Source organism: Gobio gobio (assembly GCF_949357685.1).
Source record: "Gobio gobio genome assembly, chromosome: 10".
Classification (NCBI taxonomy): Eukaryota; Metazoa; Chordata; class Actinopteri; order Cypriniformes; family Gobionidae; genus Gobio; species Gobio gobio.
Genome location: NC_137116.1, coordinates 54,141,849 through 54,154,722, shown reverse-complemented (window position 1 = coordinate 54,154,722; position 12,874 = coordinate 54,141,849). Strand labels below are relative to the sequence as shown.

At 40.3% G+C, this 12,874-nt stretch overlaps 1 protein-coding gene across 11 annotated transcripts in view; it reads left to right on the top strand.

Annotated features, from left to right (window-relative positions):
* LOC307133264 (uncharacterized protein) overlaps positions 1-11,178 on the top strand; it is a 45,303-nt gene extending 34,125 nt beyond the window's left edge. For all 11 annotated transcript variants that reach the window (XM_079828226.1, XM_079828227.1, XM_079828222.1 and 8 more), the window contains 6 exons: positions 1,358-1,399; positions 1,642-1,683; positions 3,045-3,065; positions 3,179-3,463; positions 9,146-9,286; positions 10,800-11,178. In XM_079828226.1, coding sequence (XP_079684352.1) covers positions 1,358-1,399; positions 1,642-1,683; positions 3,045-3,065; positions 3,179-3,463; positions 9,146-9,286; positions 10,800-10,843 — 575 coding nt within the window. In that variant the 3' untranslated portion in view covers positions 10,844-11,178. The remainder of the gene's footprint in view (positions 1-1,357; positions 1,400-1,641; positions 1,684-3,044; positions 3,066-3,178; positions 3,464-9,145; positions 9,287-10,799) is intronic.
* Positions 11,179-12,874: the final 1,696 nt, after the last annotated feature.

Genomic DNA, 12,874 nt, shown 5'->3' with positions numbered 1-12,874 from the left:
CAAGATGATATGGGGAACAAATGGCCACTACGCCATGCTGAGGGGAATAACTGCCTGATCGACTGTGACTAAGCACTCAAGTAAGGACTCAACGGACTCTTCCCCAACTCAGGCCACCCAATATTCCCAATGGCCACCACCCAAGCTTTCTTACCCTATGCAAGGAAAGTCTCTGCCTTTTAAACCTTCCTCACCGGGCACCAGTGCTCGTACCAAAGGCAGAGCTCAAAGGTCTGGTAACGCAAGCCCTATACAAGACATAAACTTTAATGGGAATACAGGCTCAGGAAATATTTAGTCAATCCCCTACCCTGTCATTATCCCTAGAGGCTCTAGTTCTACCCCTATACACCCCAGAGTAGATAAAAAAAACTATTACCGTAGTAGAAAAGTGTCACGCCCTGTCTTACTATAGTCAGAATCTCAAGAGACCAGCACTCCTAAAGGTGCTTGCCAAGGGTAGCTCCGAGGAGTGGAGGACTCAGCATGAAGAACCCTCACACTCACCCCTAAAGACACTCTTACCAAGGGGATTGACTACCACTCAATATAGCTGTCAAGAGAATGTGATTCCAGGAATCTGACCACCCTAATTAGAAATCATGAACAGTAGGGAAGGCTCGCTGCAACAACTCAAATTACTGCATTCCCGTACCAAGGTCTCAAGACTCCAGCCCTCCCAAAAGGTGCCCTACAACAAAAAAGTGGTGAAATACCACTTCTTGTCAGGTTCTAGAGATCTGCCTGAGTTTACTCAGGGTGTGGAGAACCCACACTGAAAGAAATCCCAGTAGTGGGTAAGAGTTCTACTCCACGCTAAACCCTGAAGGGAAGCTTGCAAAAAGCATAAATCACACCACTAGACAGAGCCACTAAACAGGATTTCAGGAATCATGTCAAGCTCTCTCACAGGGGGTGGACGACCCTCACTGAAAGAAATCCCATGAGTAGGGAAGGGTTCTACTGCACACCAAACCCTGAAAACCGGCGAATCAAGGGGAGCCCGAAAGGTATTTTAGCTATAACCACTTGAAAATCACCATCTATTACTGGATTACTGGATGCCAAGTAAGCAGCAGATTTATAGTGTATTGATGCATCATTTTCATTAACTGATGAATACATTTGGATGCATAATTTTAGTAAGATGACCTTTATTTATTTCTTTTTTTTTCTTTTAATGAATGAACATTACTAACACCACACTGGCGCATCAAAGGTGTCTCATTTCCTTCTTATTAGTTATAATTTAGTTTCTACATTTTCATTGTAATGGTTTAATGGTCATAAATTCAGCTCTTCAAACTGTAAAAAATTTAAATAAATAATAAAACTGTGTCTCTTTATCTTAATGAAGCTCAAGCCCCCTCCTGGAGGAGATCGTATTACCAGATGACAAGTAAGCAGCAGATTTATAGTGTTGTCCTGATGCATCATTATAATAAGATGACTTTTATTTATTTTTATTTTAATGAATGAACATTACTAACACCACCTGGTGCATCAAAGGTGTCTCATTTCCTTCTTATTAGTTATCATTTCTTTTCTAAAATGTTCCTTGTAATGGTTTAAATGGTCACAAATTCAGCTCTTCAAACTGTAAAAATAAAATAATAAAACTGTCTCTTTATCTTAATGAAGCTCAAGCCCCCTCCTGGAGGAGACCGTATTACCAGACGCCAAGTAAGCAGCAGATTTATAGTGTTGTACTGATGCATCATTTTGGGTATTAAAGAAAGAGCGTCTCAGTTGCAAATGTAACTCTGGTTTCCTGAGGGGAACAAGACACTGCGTCTGACAAGACCCTATGGGGAACGTCATCAGCGACCGTGAGAATAAGAGAGTGCCTGTAGTACATGTCATCAACTTCTTTGATTGAAGGAGACGCAAGCAGGCAAGCCAGAGGCATGGCAAGGATATGCAGTGTCTCGTTCCGCATCTCAGGGAACCAGGGATACATTGGTAACCAAGACATTCTCTTTCGAATGGGAATTCGCACTGTGTCTGACAAGATGATATGGGGAACAAATGCCCACTACGCCATGCTGAGGGGAATAACTGCCTGATCGACTGTGACTAAGCACTCAAGTAAGGACTCAACGGACTCTTCCCCAACTCAGGCCACCCAATATTCCCAATGGCATAAACAATGTAAGTGAATGGGATCAAATGTTGAAGGCCATAGGGTCAGCCATCAAACACTGAACTGGACTCAATCCAAAAAGCAACAGTATGAACACAAAGGGTTCTGAGACCACATTCCTACTGAAGTGAACCAAAAAAGGATCTGAGTCCTCTTTCAGGTACAGGGACAGTGTGAACGTGAAGAGAACTGGGTCCTTTTTCACTTGGTTCACCTCTTGGTCCACTTAAAGGAGTCTGAGTTTGGTTCTTTTAAAGAGGACCCAAGTGTGAAAGCACCTTTAATACCCTCACAAACCGCTAGGGAGGGCCATAACTCCTCAAAGCCAAACAGGGCTCAGGTGCAGGACAAAAGTTAAAAAAAAATAATTAATGTGATGTCCGCACACTGATTTAACTGCTCCAATTTATTGCATTGCAACGTTTCGACTGACAGGTCTCCTTTGGTCCCTGACTAAGACCTGTCGGTCGAAACGTTACAATGCAATAAATGCATTATTTTTTGCACCAGTAATTATGTCACGGACTGTTGTCAGCCAATGTTGTCCCGTTTAAACATGCTTCAGCCACCGGTCAGACGCAGTGCGAGTTCTCATTCAAAAGAGAACTGGATTTTCTATTGTTCTAGAAAAAACCTTCAAGCAAAATAAGAACATATTTTACAATAACTCAGCAAATGCAGCTGTTCTGCTTAATTAAACAAGTACAGCTTTTAAGTTTGAGGTTTAATGGCAGGAATACAGTGATATACTATATTAGTATAGGTTAATTATTTCTAGTTTATTAAATTCAGCTGTTCAAAAGTGGAGCAAGTTAGCAGATTGTTGCTATTAATGTACAAACTGGATTTTAAAACTTTGGTTTTACAATGATATTTTCATTTTTATTCTTTCAAATAACAGCATCATATTGGCGCATCCAAGGTATGTTTAATTTCCTTCTAACATATAAAAAGCATTTTGATTTTAAACCGTTCATCTTGTCTGTTAGTTTAGAGCACAGTTTGGAATTAATAAGCATGTCAATGTGATTTCAGACGCCCCAGTGCCCAACATCACAGTGTTCAGGCCGATGCAGGACAGAGAGCATGTGATAGTGATGTGTTCATTTGGCAGGAGGTTCATTGAGAGCTCTTTCCAGCTGTCAGTGGAGGGTGATCACAGCTACACACTGAAGATCCCACTGTGTTATTCAAATGAAAAGTGTGTGTTTGATGTGAAAGTGAGCACACCTGTTTCCTTCACCTGTGTGCACGAGATTAATTCTGCGGTGAACCGTCACAGTGAGACCTACACCTACAGCCCATCTGGTAAAACATACGGTAAATACACTACAAATTACATTAATTTTCCAAATTATTATAATCCTAATGCTCTGTTTTGCTGGCAAGTTGGATTTTGACACCTCAACACACGTCAATGTAATCTAAATACTTTAAAAATGTAAGATTTTGTCCCCTGTAATGTTTAATGAGGTTTCCTTCCAATGGATTAATGGCAGTAATACACCAGCGTACTAGGACAAGTTCATTATTCCATGTTCAGTAATTGTAAAAATTGTTTCTCTTTGTTTTATTGAAGCACAACCCATCGACATGAGAAATTTGAAATGAAGTTACCTTACTAGCAACATGTGGGAGCATCAAAGATATACAATTTCCTTTTTACTAGTTAAAATTTTGTTAAGTATGGCCATTATACAGCTTTTCAAAATTTTAAAAAGTAAAAAAAAATACAGCTATGCGTCTCCTTACATCTTATGGAAGCTCAAACCAACATGAGCACACCGTATTACAAGACACATTAGCTATGTTTACATCCACCTATTTTTATGCGCATTTTGGGATATCGCATCAAAAAATACTGAATGAAACGGCAAGATGCGCATAAATTCTAAAAATGCGCATAAAAACCTTATGCACTCGTTTGAGTCGGATACATTTTCTATCCGATACGAAAACGTGCGCATAAACTACGATGGAAACGCATTTACATTTATGCATTTAGCAGACGCTTTTATCCAAAGCGACTTACAACTTGGGAGTACAGGAAGCGATTGGTCATGAAGAGTCAAGTAAGCGCAACAAGTGCCTGAAATACTGAGACCGTGTACATTTCTCAGTGTAGCACCGGCTAGAGTAGGGAGGGAAAAAAGGGGAAGAAAGAGGAAAGGAAAGTGTTTTTTTTTTATGAGGTTAATTGGTCACGGAAGAGCTGAGTTTTTAGTTGACTTTTGAATGTTGTCAATGATTCTGCGTTTCGGATGGCGGTGGGAAGATCGTTCCACCAGCTGGGAACGTTGAATGAAAATGTTCTGGAAAGGGATTTTCTGCCTCTCTGTGATGGTACTACAAGCCGTCGCTCCTTAGCTGAGCGAAGGCTTCTGGTGGGGGTGTGGAGTCGTAGAATCGAGTCAAAGTATGCAGGAGCTGAGCGCGTGGTGGCTCTGTAGGCAAGCGTCAGCGCATTAAACTTGATGCGAGCAGCGAGTGGTAGCCAGTACAGAGAGATGAAGAGAGGTGTAACGTGGGTCCTTTTGGGCTCATTGAAGACAAGACGTGCCGCTGCATTCTGGATCATTCGAAGTGTTTGGATCGCACGAGGGGAGTCCAGCCAGAAGCGCATTGCAGTAGTAAAGTCTAGAAATAACCAGGGCCTGTAAAAGAAGCTGTGTTGCGTGTTCTGTTAGGAATGGTCTGATCTTCCTGATGTTGTGGAGCGCAAACCTGCACGAGCGAGCTGTCTTAGAAATGTGTTCTCTGAAGGACAGCTGATCATCAAATGTAACTCCAAGATTTCTGACTGATTTTGAAGGGGAAATCAGGGATGTACCTAACTGGATGGTGAAGTCATGTTGCATAGTGGGACTGGCGGGGAAGACGAGAAACCTGTCTTTGCCAGGTTGAGCTGAAGGTGATTTTTACTCATCCATGCAGAGATGTCAGCCAGACAGCTGGAGATTCTTGCAGCTACTGTGGGGTCGTCTGGTTGAAATAAAAGGTAGAACTGAGTGTCATCAGCATAGCAGTGATATGAGAAGCCATGTGCCTGTATGATGGGACCCAATGAAGTAGTGTAGATGGAGAAGAGGATAGGTCCAAGCACTGAGCCCTGAGGAACCCCTGTGGTCAGTTGATGCGCTTGGGATTCCTCTCCTCTCCAGGCAACCTTGAATGACCTACCTGTGAGATAAGACTCAAACCAATGGAGCGGAGTCCCTGTGATGCCCAGTGATGAGAGGGTGGACAGAAGAATCTGATGATTGACCGTGTCAAAGGCCGCAGAAAGATCGAGCAGGACGAGGACTGATGATTTGGAGTCAGCTTTAGCTATCCGCAGGGCTTCATTGACCGACAGTAGTGCAGTCTCTGTGGAGTGGCCCCTTTTGAAACCTGATTGGTTGACTTCCAGCTGATTATTCTGTAAGAGGACGGAGGAAACCTGGTTGAAAACAACTCTTTCAAGAGTTTTCGCTATGAATGCTAGGAGAGAAACAGGTCTGTAGTTATCTAAGAGTGATGAGTTTAATGTGGGTTTCTTAAAGGGTTAGTTCACCCAAAAATGAAAATTCTGTCAGTAATTACTCACCCTCATGTTGTTCCAACCATGTAAGACCTTCGTTCATCTTCGGAACATAATTTAGTATATTTTTGATGAAATCTGAGAGCGGTCTCACTCCTCCATAGGCTTTCAGAGGGAATGAAACTTGATGGCCCAGAATAGTAAGTAAAAACGTCATTTAAGGAGTCCAAATGACTACAGTGGCTCTGTATTAAGTCTATCATGTGACGAAAATACTTTTTGAGCGGAAAAACAACAAAAATAACGACTTTATCACACTATTATTGTTGTTCAATTTGAGCCTCTGACGAGAGTTCGCGGGAGTGCCACGATGCATGCGCGAGAACTGAGATTACGGCGTTCTTCTTCTACTACTACTTGTTACTGGCTGCTCACTCTTTCGGAGTAGGGTTAATCTCAGTTCTCGCGCATGCGTCGTGGCACTCCCGCGAACTCTCGTCAGAGGCTCAAATTGAACAACAATAATAGTGTGATAAAGTCGTTATTTTTGTTGTTTTTCCGCTCAAAAAGTATTTTCGTCGCATGATAGACTTAATACAGAGCCACTGTAGTCATATCAGCAAGTTACGATTATGTTCTCTTTGACTCACTGGATGGAAACGCTGCTGTATTGTGAATGTTTTATGCGATATTGCATTTTTGCGCATAAATTATATTCGCAACTTTGGATGGAAAATAGCTATTCTAAGGCCTTTATTAACTCCCGGAGCCGTGTGGAGCAGTTATATGATGGATAGATAAACTTTTATAGACTTCAAAAACTGCCCATCAAGTCAATACTATTCGAGCCTGCTTGAATGTGGTATGGAAAATGCCGGTGCAGAGAGATGTGTTTAGGATGTGTGTGAGTGCTGGTAGGAGTGTAGGAGAGATGTGTTTAGGATGTGTGTGAGTGCTGGTAGGAGTGTAGGAGAGATGTGTTGAGGATGTGTGTGAGTGCTGGTAGGAGTGTAGGAGAGATGTGTTGAGGATGTGTGTGAGTGCTGGTAGGAGTGCAGGAGAGATGTGTTGCGGATGTGTGTGAGTGCTGGTAGGAGTGTAGGAGAGATGTGTTGAGGATGTGTGTGAGTGCTGGTAGGAGTGTAGGAGAGATGTGTTGCGGATGTGTGTGAGTGCTGGTAGGAGTGCAGGAGAGATGTGTTGCGGATGTGTGTGAGTGCTGGTAGGAGTGTAGGAGAGATGTGTTGAGGATGTGTGTGAGTGCTGGTAGGAGTGTAGGAGAGATGTGTTGAGGATGTGTGTGAGTGCTGGTAGGAGTGTAGGAGAGATGTGTTGAGGATGTGTGTGAGTGCTGGTAGGAGTGTAGGAGAGATGTGTTGAGGATGTGTGTGAGTGCTGGTAGGAGTGTAGGAGAGATGTGTTGAGGATGTGTGTGAGTGCTGGTAGGAGTGTAGGAGAGATGTGTTGCGGATGTGTGTGAGTGCTGGTAGGAGTGTAGGAGAGAAGTGTTGAGGATGTGTGTGAGTGCTGGTAGGAGTGCAGGAGAGATGTGTTGAGGATGTGTGTGAGTGCTGGTAGGAGTGTAGGAGAGATGTGTTGAGGATGTGTGTGAGTGCTGGTAGGAGTGTAGGAGAGATGTGTTTAGGATGTGTGTGAGTGCTGGTAGGAGTGTAGGAGAGATGTGTTGAGGATGTGTGTGAGTGCTGGTAGGAGTGTAGGAGAGATGTGTTGAGGATGTGTGTGAGTGCTGGTAGGAGTGCAGGAGAGATGTGTTGCGGATGTGTGTAAGTGCTGGTAGGAGTGTAGGAGAGATGTGTTTAGGATGTGTGTGAGTGCTGGTAGGAGTGTAGGAGAGATGTGTTGAGGATGTGTGTGAGTGCTGGTAGGAGTGTAGGAGAGATGTGTTGAGGATGTGTGTGAGTGCTGGTAGGAGTGTAGGAGAGATGTGTTGAGGATGTGTGTGAGTGCTGGTAGGAGTGTAGGAGAGATGTGTTTAGGATGTGTGTGAGTGCTGGTAGGAGTGTAGGAGAGATGGCTTGAAGGAGGTGTGAGGGAATGGGATCAAGAGGACAGGTGGTAGGATGGCTGGAGAGGAGAAGTTTAGATACTTCGGTCTCAGTGAGTGTAGAAAATTGAAGAGAGAGGATGTTTGGTTGTGGATGTGGCTGATCTAAAATCCACAGTACGAACTGACTGCTGATAGTTGTTGTTTTGTTTGTTTTTAATCGAGTAAATTCCTTGATGCACATAATAAAAATCATGTGACTTTCGCGATGTAACAGCATAACTGTACTAACCAGCGGAAAAATCTTGTTTGCACAGCATCTGAAATGCTGTTTTGGTCATTTAGAAGTCTGTTGTCAAAGATGCTTGTATATTTCCTTCCTGTCTTACACGACTGCATTCCCAAAAAGCACATCTGCCTCTGAAAGCATGACAACAAATTTGTTGAGACGCACAAGTTTCTCTGAGACGCAAGTAATTTATTATATACGAAAATTGCTATATATGGTGGCTTCTCCTATGTTTCTTAGTGATTTTTTAGCAGTAGTTTATCAGCAAGTTACGATTATGTTCTCTTTGACTCACTGGATGGAAACACTGCTGTATTGTGAATGTTTTATGCGATATTGCATTTTTGCGCATAAATTATATTCGCAACTTTGGATGGAAAATAGCTATTCTAAGGCCTTTATTAACTCCCGGAGCCGTGTGGAGCAGTTATATGATGGATAGATAAACTTTTATAGACTTCAAAAACTGCCCATCAAGTCAATACTATTATAAAGCTTTGAAGAGCCAGGACATTTTTAATATAACTCTGATTGTGTTCATCTGAAAAAAGAATGTCATACACCTAGGATGACTTGAGTGAGAGTAAATCATGGGATAATTAAATTTTTTGGGTGAACTAACCCTTTCATTGAAAACAATCGCTCTGCTCTGTGCTGGTGGACACGGACCGCAAGCGATTTAAAATTGAAGTAGAAAAAGAGGGAAAAACTTAAACGTCACTCCCACATGTCACACAATGATTAACCAGTGGGAAAATGTCCTCACTGTCACATCCCTCGTCCGCAGCAGGTTTATTAGGCTGCTGTCACTTTAAGACCGAATGCAAAGACCTAATACACTGACAAGCATTCAATTGCTTTCCCAACTCTTTAAGTGAAAACTCCCCAAGGTGGACATTCTGAAATATTTTTGTGTGTATTTGTCAGTTTATGCCACACCCGAAGCCCAAAATAGCCTATACTTGTTTGTTTCGCTCTATCTCAGAGCGCGCACAGACAAGTCCAGCATGACGATAGTAAAGCTACATTATTTCTCAAATCCTGTGAGTGTAAATGTTTGTTTTTTTCTCTTACAGAAAAATCATGTTTTCCACATGTGATCACATGGGAACTTTTCCAAAACCATGTTTCTAAATGTTTCACATATGAAATTCATGTTTTTTTTTCCATGCTTGTGTTTGCTTTCAGATTTTCCTGCAGTCTTGGATCAGCATGAGACTGGAGTATCTTCATTATACATTGGCTTTTTCTCTTTCGCTGTTGTTGGTCTCTTCGCCATGACTGCAGCAGTGATCATGGCCACCCTTAAGACTATGAGCAATGCTAAAGGTGCACATTTCACCTAAACAACCAATTTATTCATTTGCACACATAAAACTACTGTATACATCAGGGGAACGTTGATCATGGAGGGCCACTCTCTTGCAGAGTTTAGCTCCATCCCTAATCAAACACACCTGAAGCTAATCAAGGTCTTCAGGATTACTAAAGTTACAGGCAGGTAAGTGTTGTTTTCAGGGTTGGAGCTAAACTCTGCAAGACTACAACACTTTTCGTTCCATTGACTTTAATATGAATGCAAATTAGGGGTGTAACGTACACAAAACTGACGGTTCGCTACGGATTCAGTACAGCAGTTTTACAAAATTGCTTTTTATTTATTTTTATTAAACAGTGGTTTACTGAACAAATTGTGTCCGTCCTTAAATTAATTCAATTATAACTAAAAGTTTGTTAAAGATAAAGCTGTAAACTATAGGAGCCCTTACTCACACATTACTATAATATTAAAGGACAGAGCCCAAACTATGAGCCTAAATTCAGCTGCTGTTTATGTTTAGATATAATAATCAACACTCAGATAACACATTGTGTGCAAACATGTAAACTTCACATAAGGCAGTTTTTGCATTAACTCTAAATCTAATGATAAAATATTTTTTTCTCCAATTCATTGTTGGAATATAATCATTTATACACAGTGTGTGTCATTTTCATGACAGATTTATTTAAACACACATTAATAATCCAGACATCAGTCACAGGTTCAGTAGAATATGACGAATATAACGGCTAATATGGGTCATATATTCAGTGAAAGAGTTGATTTCTCTAGTGAACTCTCAGCTGTGGCACTGAATGACGTCTGAGGTCATGTGATGCTGCGGGACATTGTTCTCAAGCTGTTTTATTGACGTCTTTCCGCCGTTGAAACACTGATTGAGCGATTACACCACATGTGATGCGCTTCAGTAAGTTGTAATGTATCCTCAACATACCTTGAGATATTAATTCATGTTTATTCTTTAGGAAGAGATGATCACGTTCACACACGAATGCACTCCGTGCACACGCTTCACCTGATGCGCCTGTACAGTGATCAGTCACGCCACATTAAAGAGCGTTAAAGCAGCATTTTATCGTTTGAATTTTGTGATAAAATGGACTGAATACGTTCGTGTGGGAACTAGTATGTTCCGCACTTAAAACAAGTTAAAGATTGCATTTGGAAACGTTCGGTACACATGTCCACCGAATCGAAAGCCCTTTACCAAAACGATTCCATACGAATACGTGTACCATTACACCCCTAATGCGAATACGTCAGACCGCAAATGCAAGCTCATGAGAAAAGTTACGCATTTCGCAAAGTTCAGGTTTGGTGAACTCTGACCTGTGCATTCGCATTACATGAAGACATGCGAGCAGTAGAAAATCGCTACTTCACAGTGTGACCTCTTGGCTGAATTAAAAGAACAATATTTTTGCAGTAAAGTCCAGTAGTTTGCATATTTTTACATTTTGAAATGTATTATTTCAATTAATGCATTTGTTTCAACAGGTTCAGTGATTACTGGGGCAGCGAATGACTATAAGGATGTATAAGACGAGAGAGTTTCTGAAGGGGAAAGAAACGACAACTAATCAATTAATCAGTTCAGATTGATCAAATAATTTTCTACATGCTGAACTGTTACTGTTTTATCGGCTACATCTGTATAGTGAGATGGATTTTTTTATTAATTATAACTAACTAACCAAATTTGCTTTTACCTAGTAATAGAGAATTATACATACTGCATAAAGAACCAATCATATTAGAGAAAAATGTAATGTAATGAATCATGTAACCTTTGCCTTGGACTTACTCTATAAACTGTTGTACTCTTTTTGTCTGGGGATTCTCTCTCCCGGCCGTGATTAAAGCATATTCAAAGGCACTGTCTGGAGTCTGTCTGCTTACTGCTGGCCAGACACTAGAGATCTTACTTCCATTGCCAAGTGATAGTGTTTCTGTCAGGACCACTATCGTCAAAGATGATTGATTGACTATTAGCATACAGTTTGGATTGGCGGTAATGGTTCCATGCAGCCTATCATGGATAAAAGCAGCAATAACCTCCCTTAGGGTAAACAGAACAGAACCAACACAATGTATTGCAGATAACATTGAGTGTGTGTTACATGTTAGTGGACTGGACCGGGGCGGAGGATTCGTTGCGCAGCAGAAGCGCCAGACTTACATTTTAAAATGCGCGTTCAGCACCACCGATCCCTATTTACAGAGTACGCATGATTGCGAAAAATGAAAGTAATAATAAACATGAGCGCGCATTCAAACATGATTTCAATACATTACCGCCCCTGAGGCACGCAAATATCTCCCGATATAAAAGCGATCTCGTTGTAACATCTCTTAGCTCTGTATCATGCCTGAAGAAAAGTGTGGTCTCTATTTGCACTTTGAATATTGAGTCCTTTGATTATTGTATTATGGTTATTGTTTGCATTTAATATCTATGATCAATTTGTGGGAAGGAGTTCAGTTGGGAGGTCAGAAGAGACGATCATACAGGACAGAAGCCAGTCAGTTGAGTTTTTGGCAAAACCTTTACAGTAGGGCTGCACGATTATGACAAAAATCATAATTGTCGATTATTCCCCTGAAATTGTAACTGCGATTATTAATTATGATTATTCTATAGAATTAAGCCTCAAAAGCCAAATATACATTGGTTTGGTTTCTTTAAATAAAAAATAGGCACACTGTAAAAAAAAAAAAACGTAAAAAGAAGGTAAATGACTGGCAGCTACGGCTGCCAAACAAAAACCATAAAATTAAGGTAAAATATCTTAATTCAAATAAAGTGCAAAAACAATAATTTTACTTTTTGTTTTTGTTTGGCAGCCATAGCTGCCAGTCATTTACCGTTTTTTATACAGTGTTAAACTGTTATTTTACTGATTTTTCCTTGTTTAAATTAAGATATTTTACTTTAATTTTACGTTTTTTGTTTGGCAGCCATAGCTGCCAATCATTTACCATTTTTGAACAGTGTAAAACTGTTATTTTACTGATTTTTCCTAGATTATTATGATCAAACACCTTCAATAAAGTGACAGTACTAAAAATTCTGCAGAAAAACAGTTATTTTACAGATTATTACAATAAAAAAAACAATCAATAAAGTGTTAAATTTACAGTTTTATTTTGGAAGACAAAACACAGTCTGTAAACAATACAATACATAATACATTTCAAATACAGATAACAGTGGAATAGTTTCATCAAAATTTTAAAGTTGAATAAAATTTCAAACTGAAAAAAAAAACTGATACATTTACAAGATTGTCACGGATTCACTATTGATTCTAAAACTTGTATTATTCAGATGTAAATTTATGTAAACATTCTTCAGAGCCCCCAGGAGAAATTGAAAAACTAAAACTTGCATTTATCTTGTAAGTTAGGGTTACTAATATCATGATGAGGTCATGATTTCACCTTATAACAAAATAACAAATTGTGCCATTTACTGTTTTGTATTTACTTTGTATTTTCCAAATAAGTTTTATATTGTTTTCCTCTATATTTAACTGACCCCCGAGGGCTCCATATAGCTCTGGTAATATATG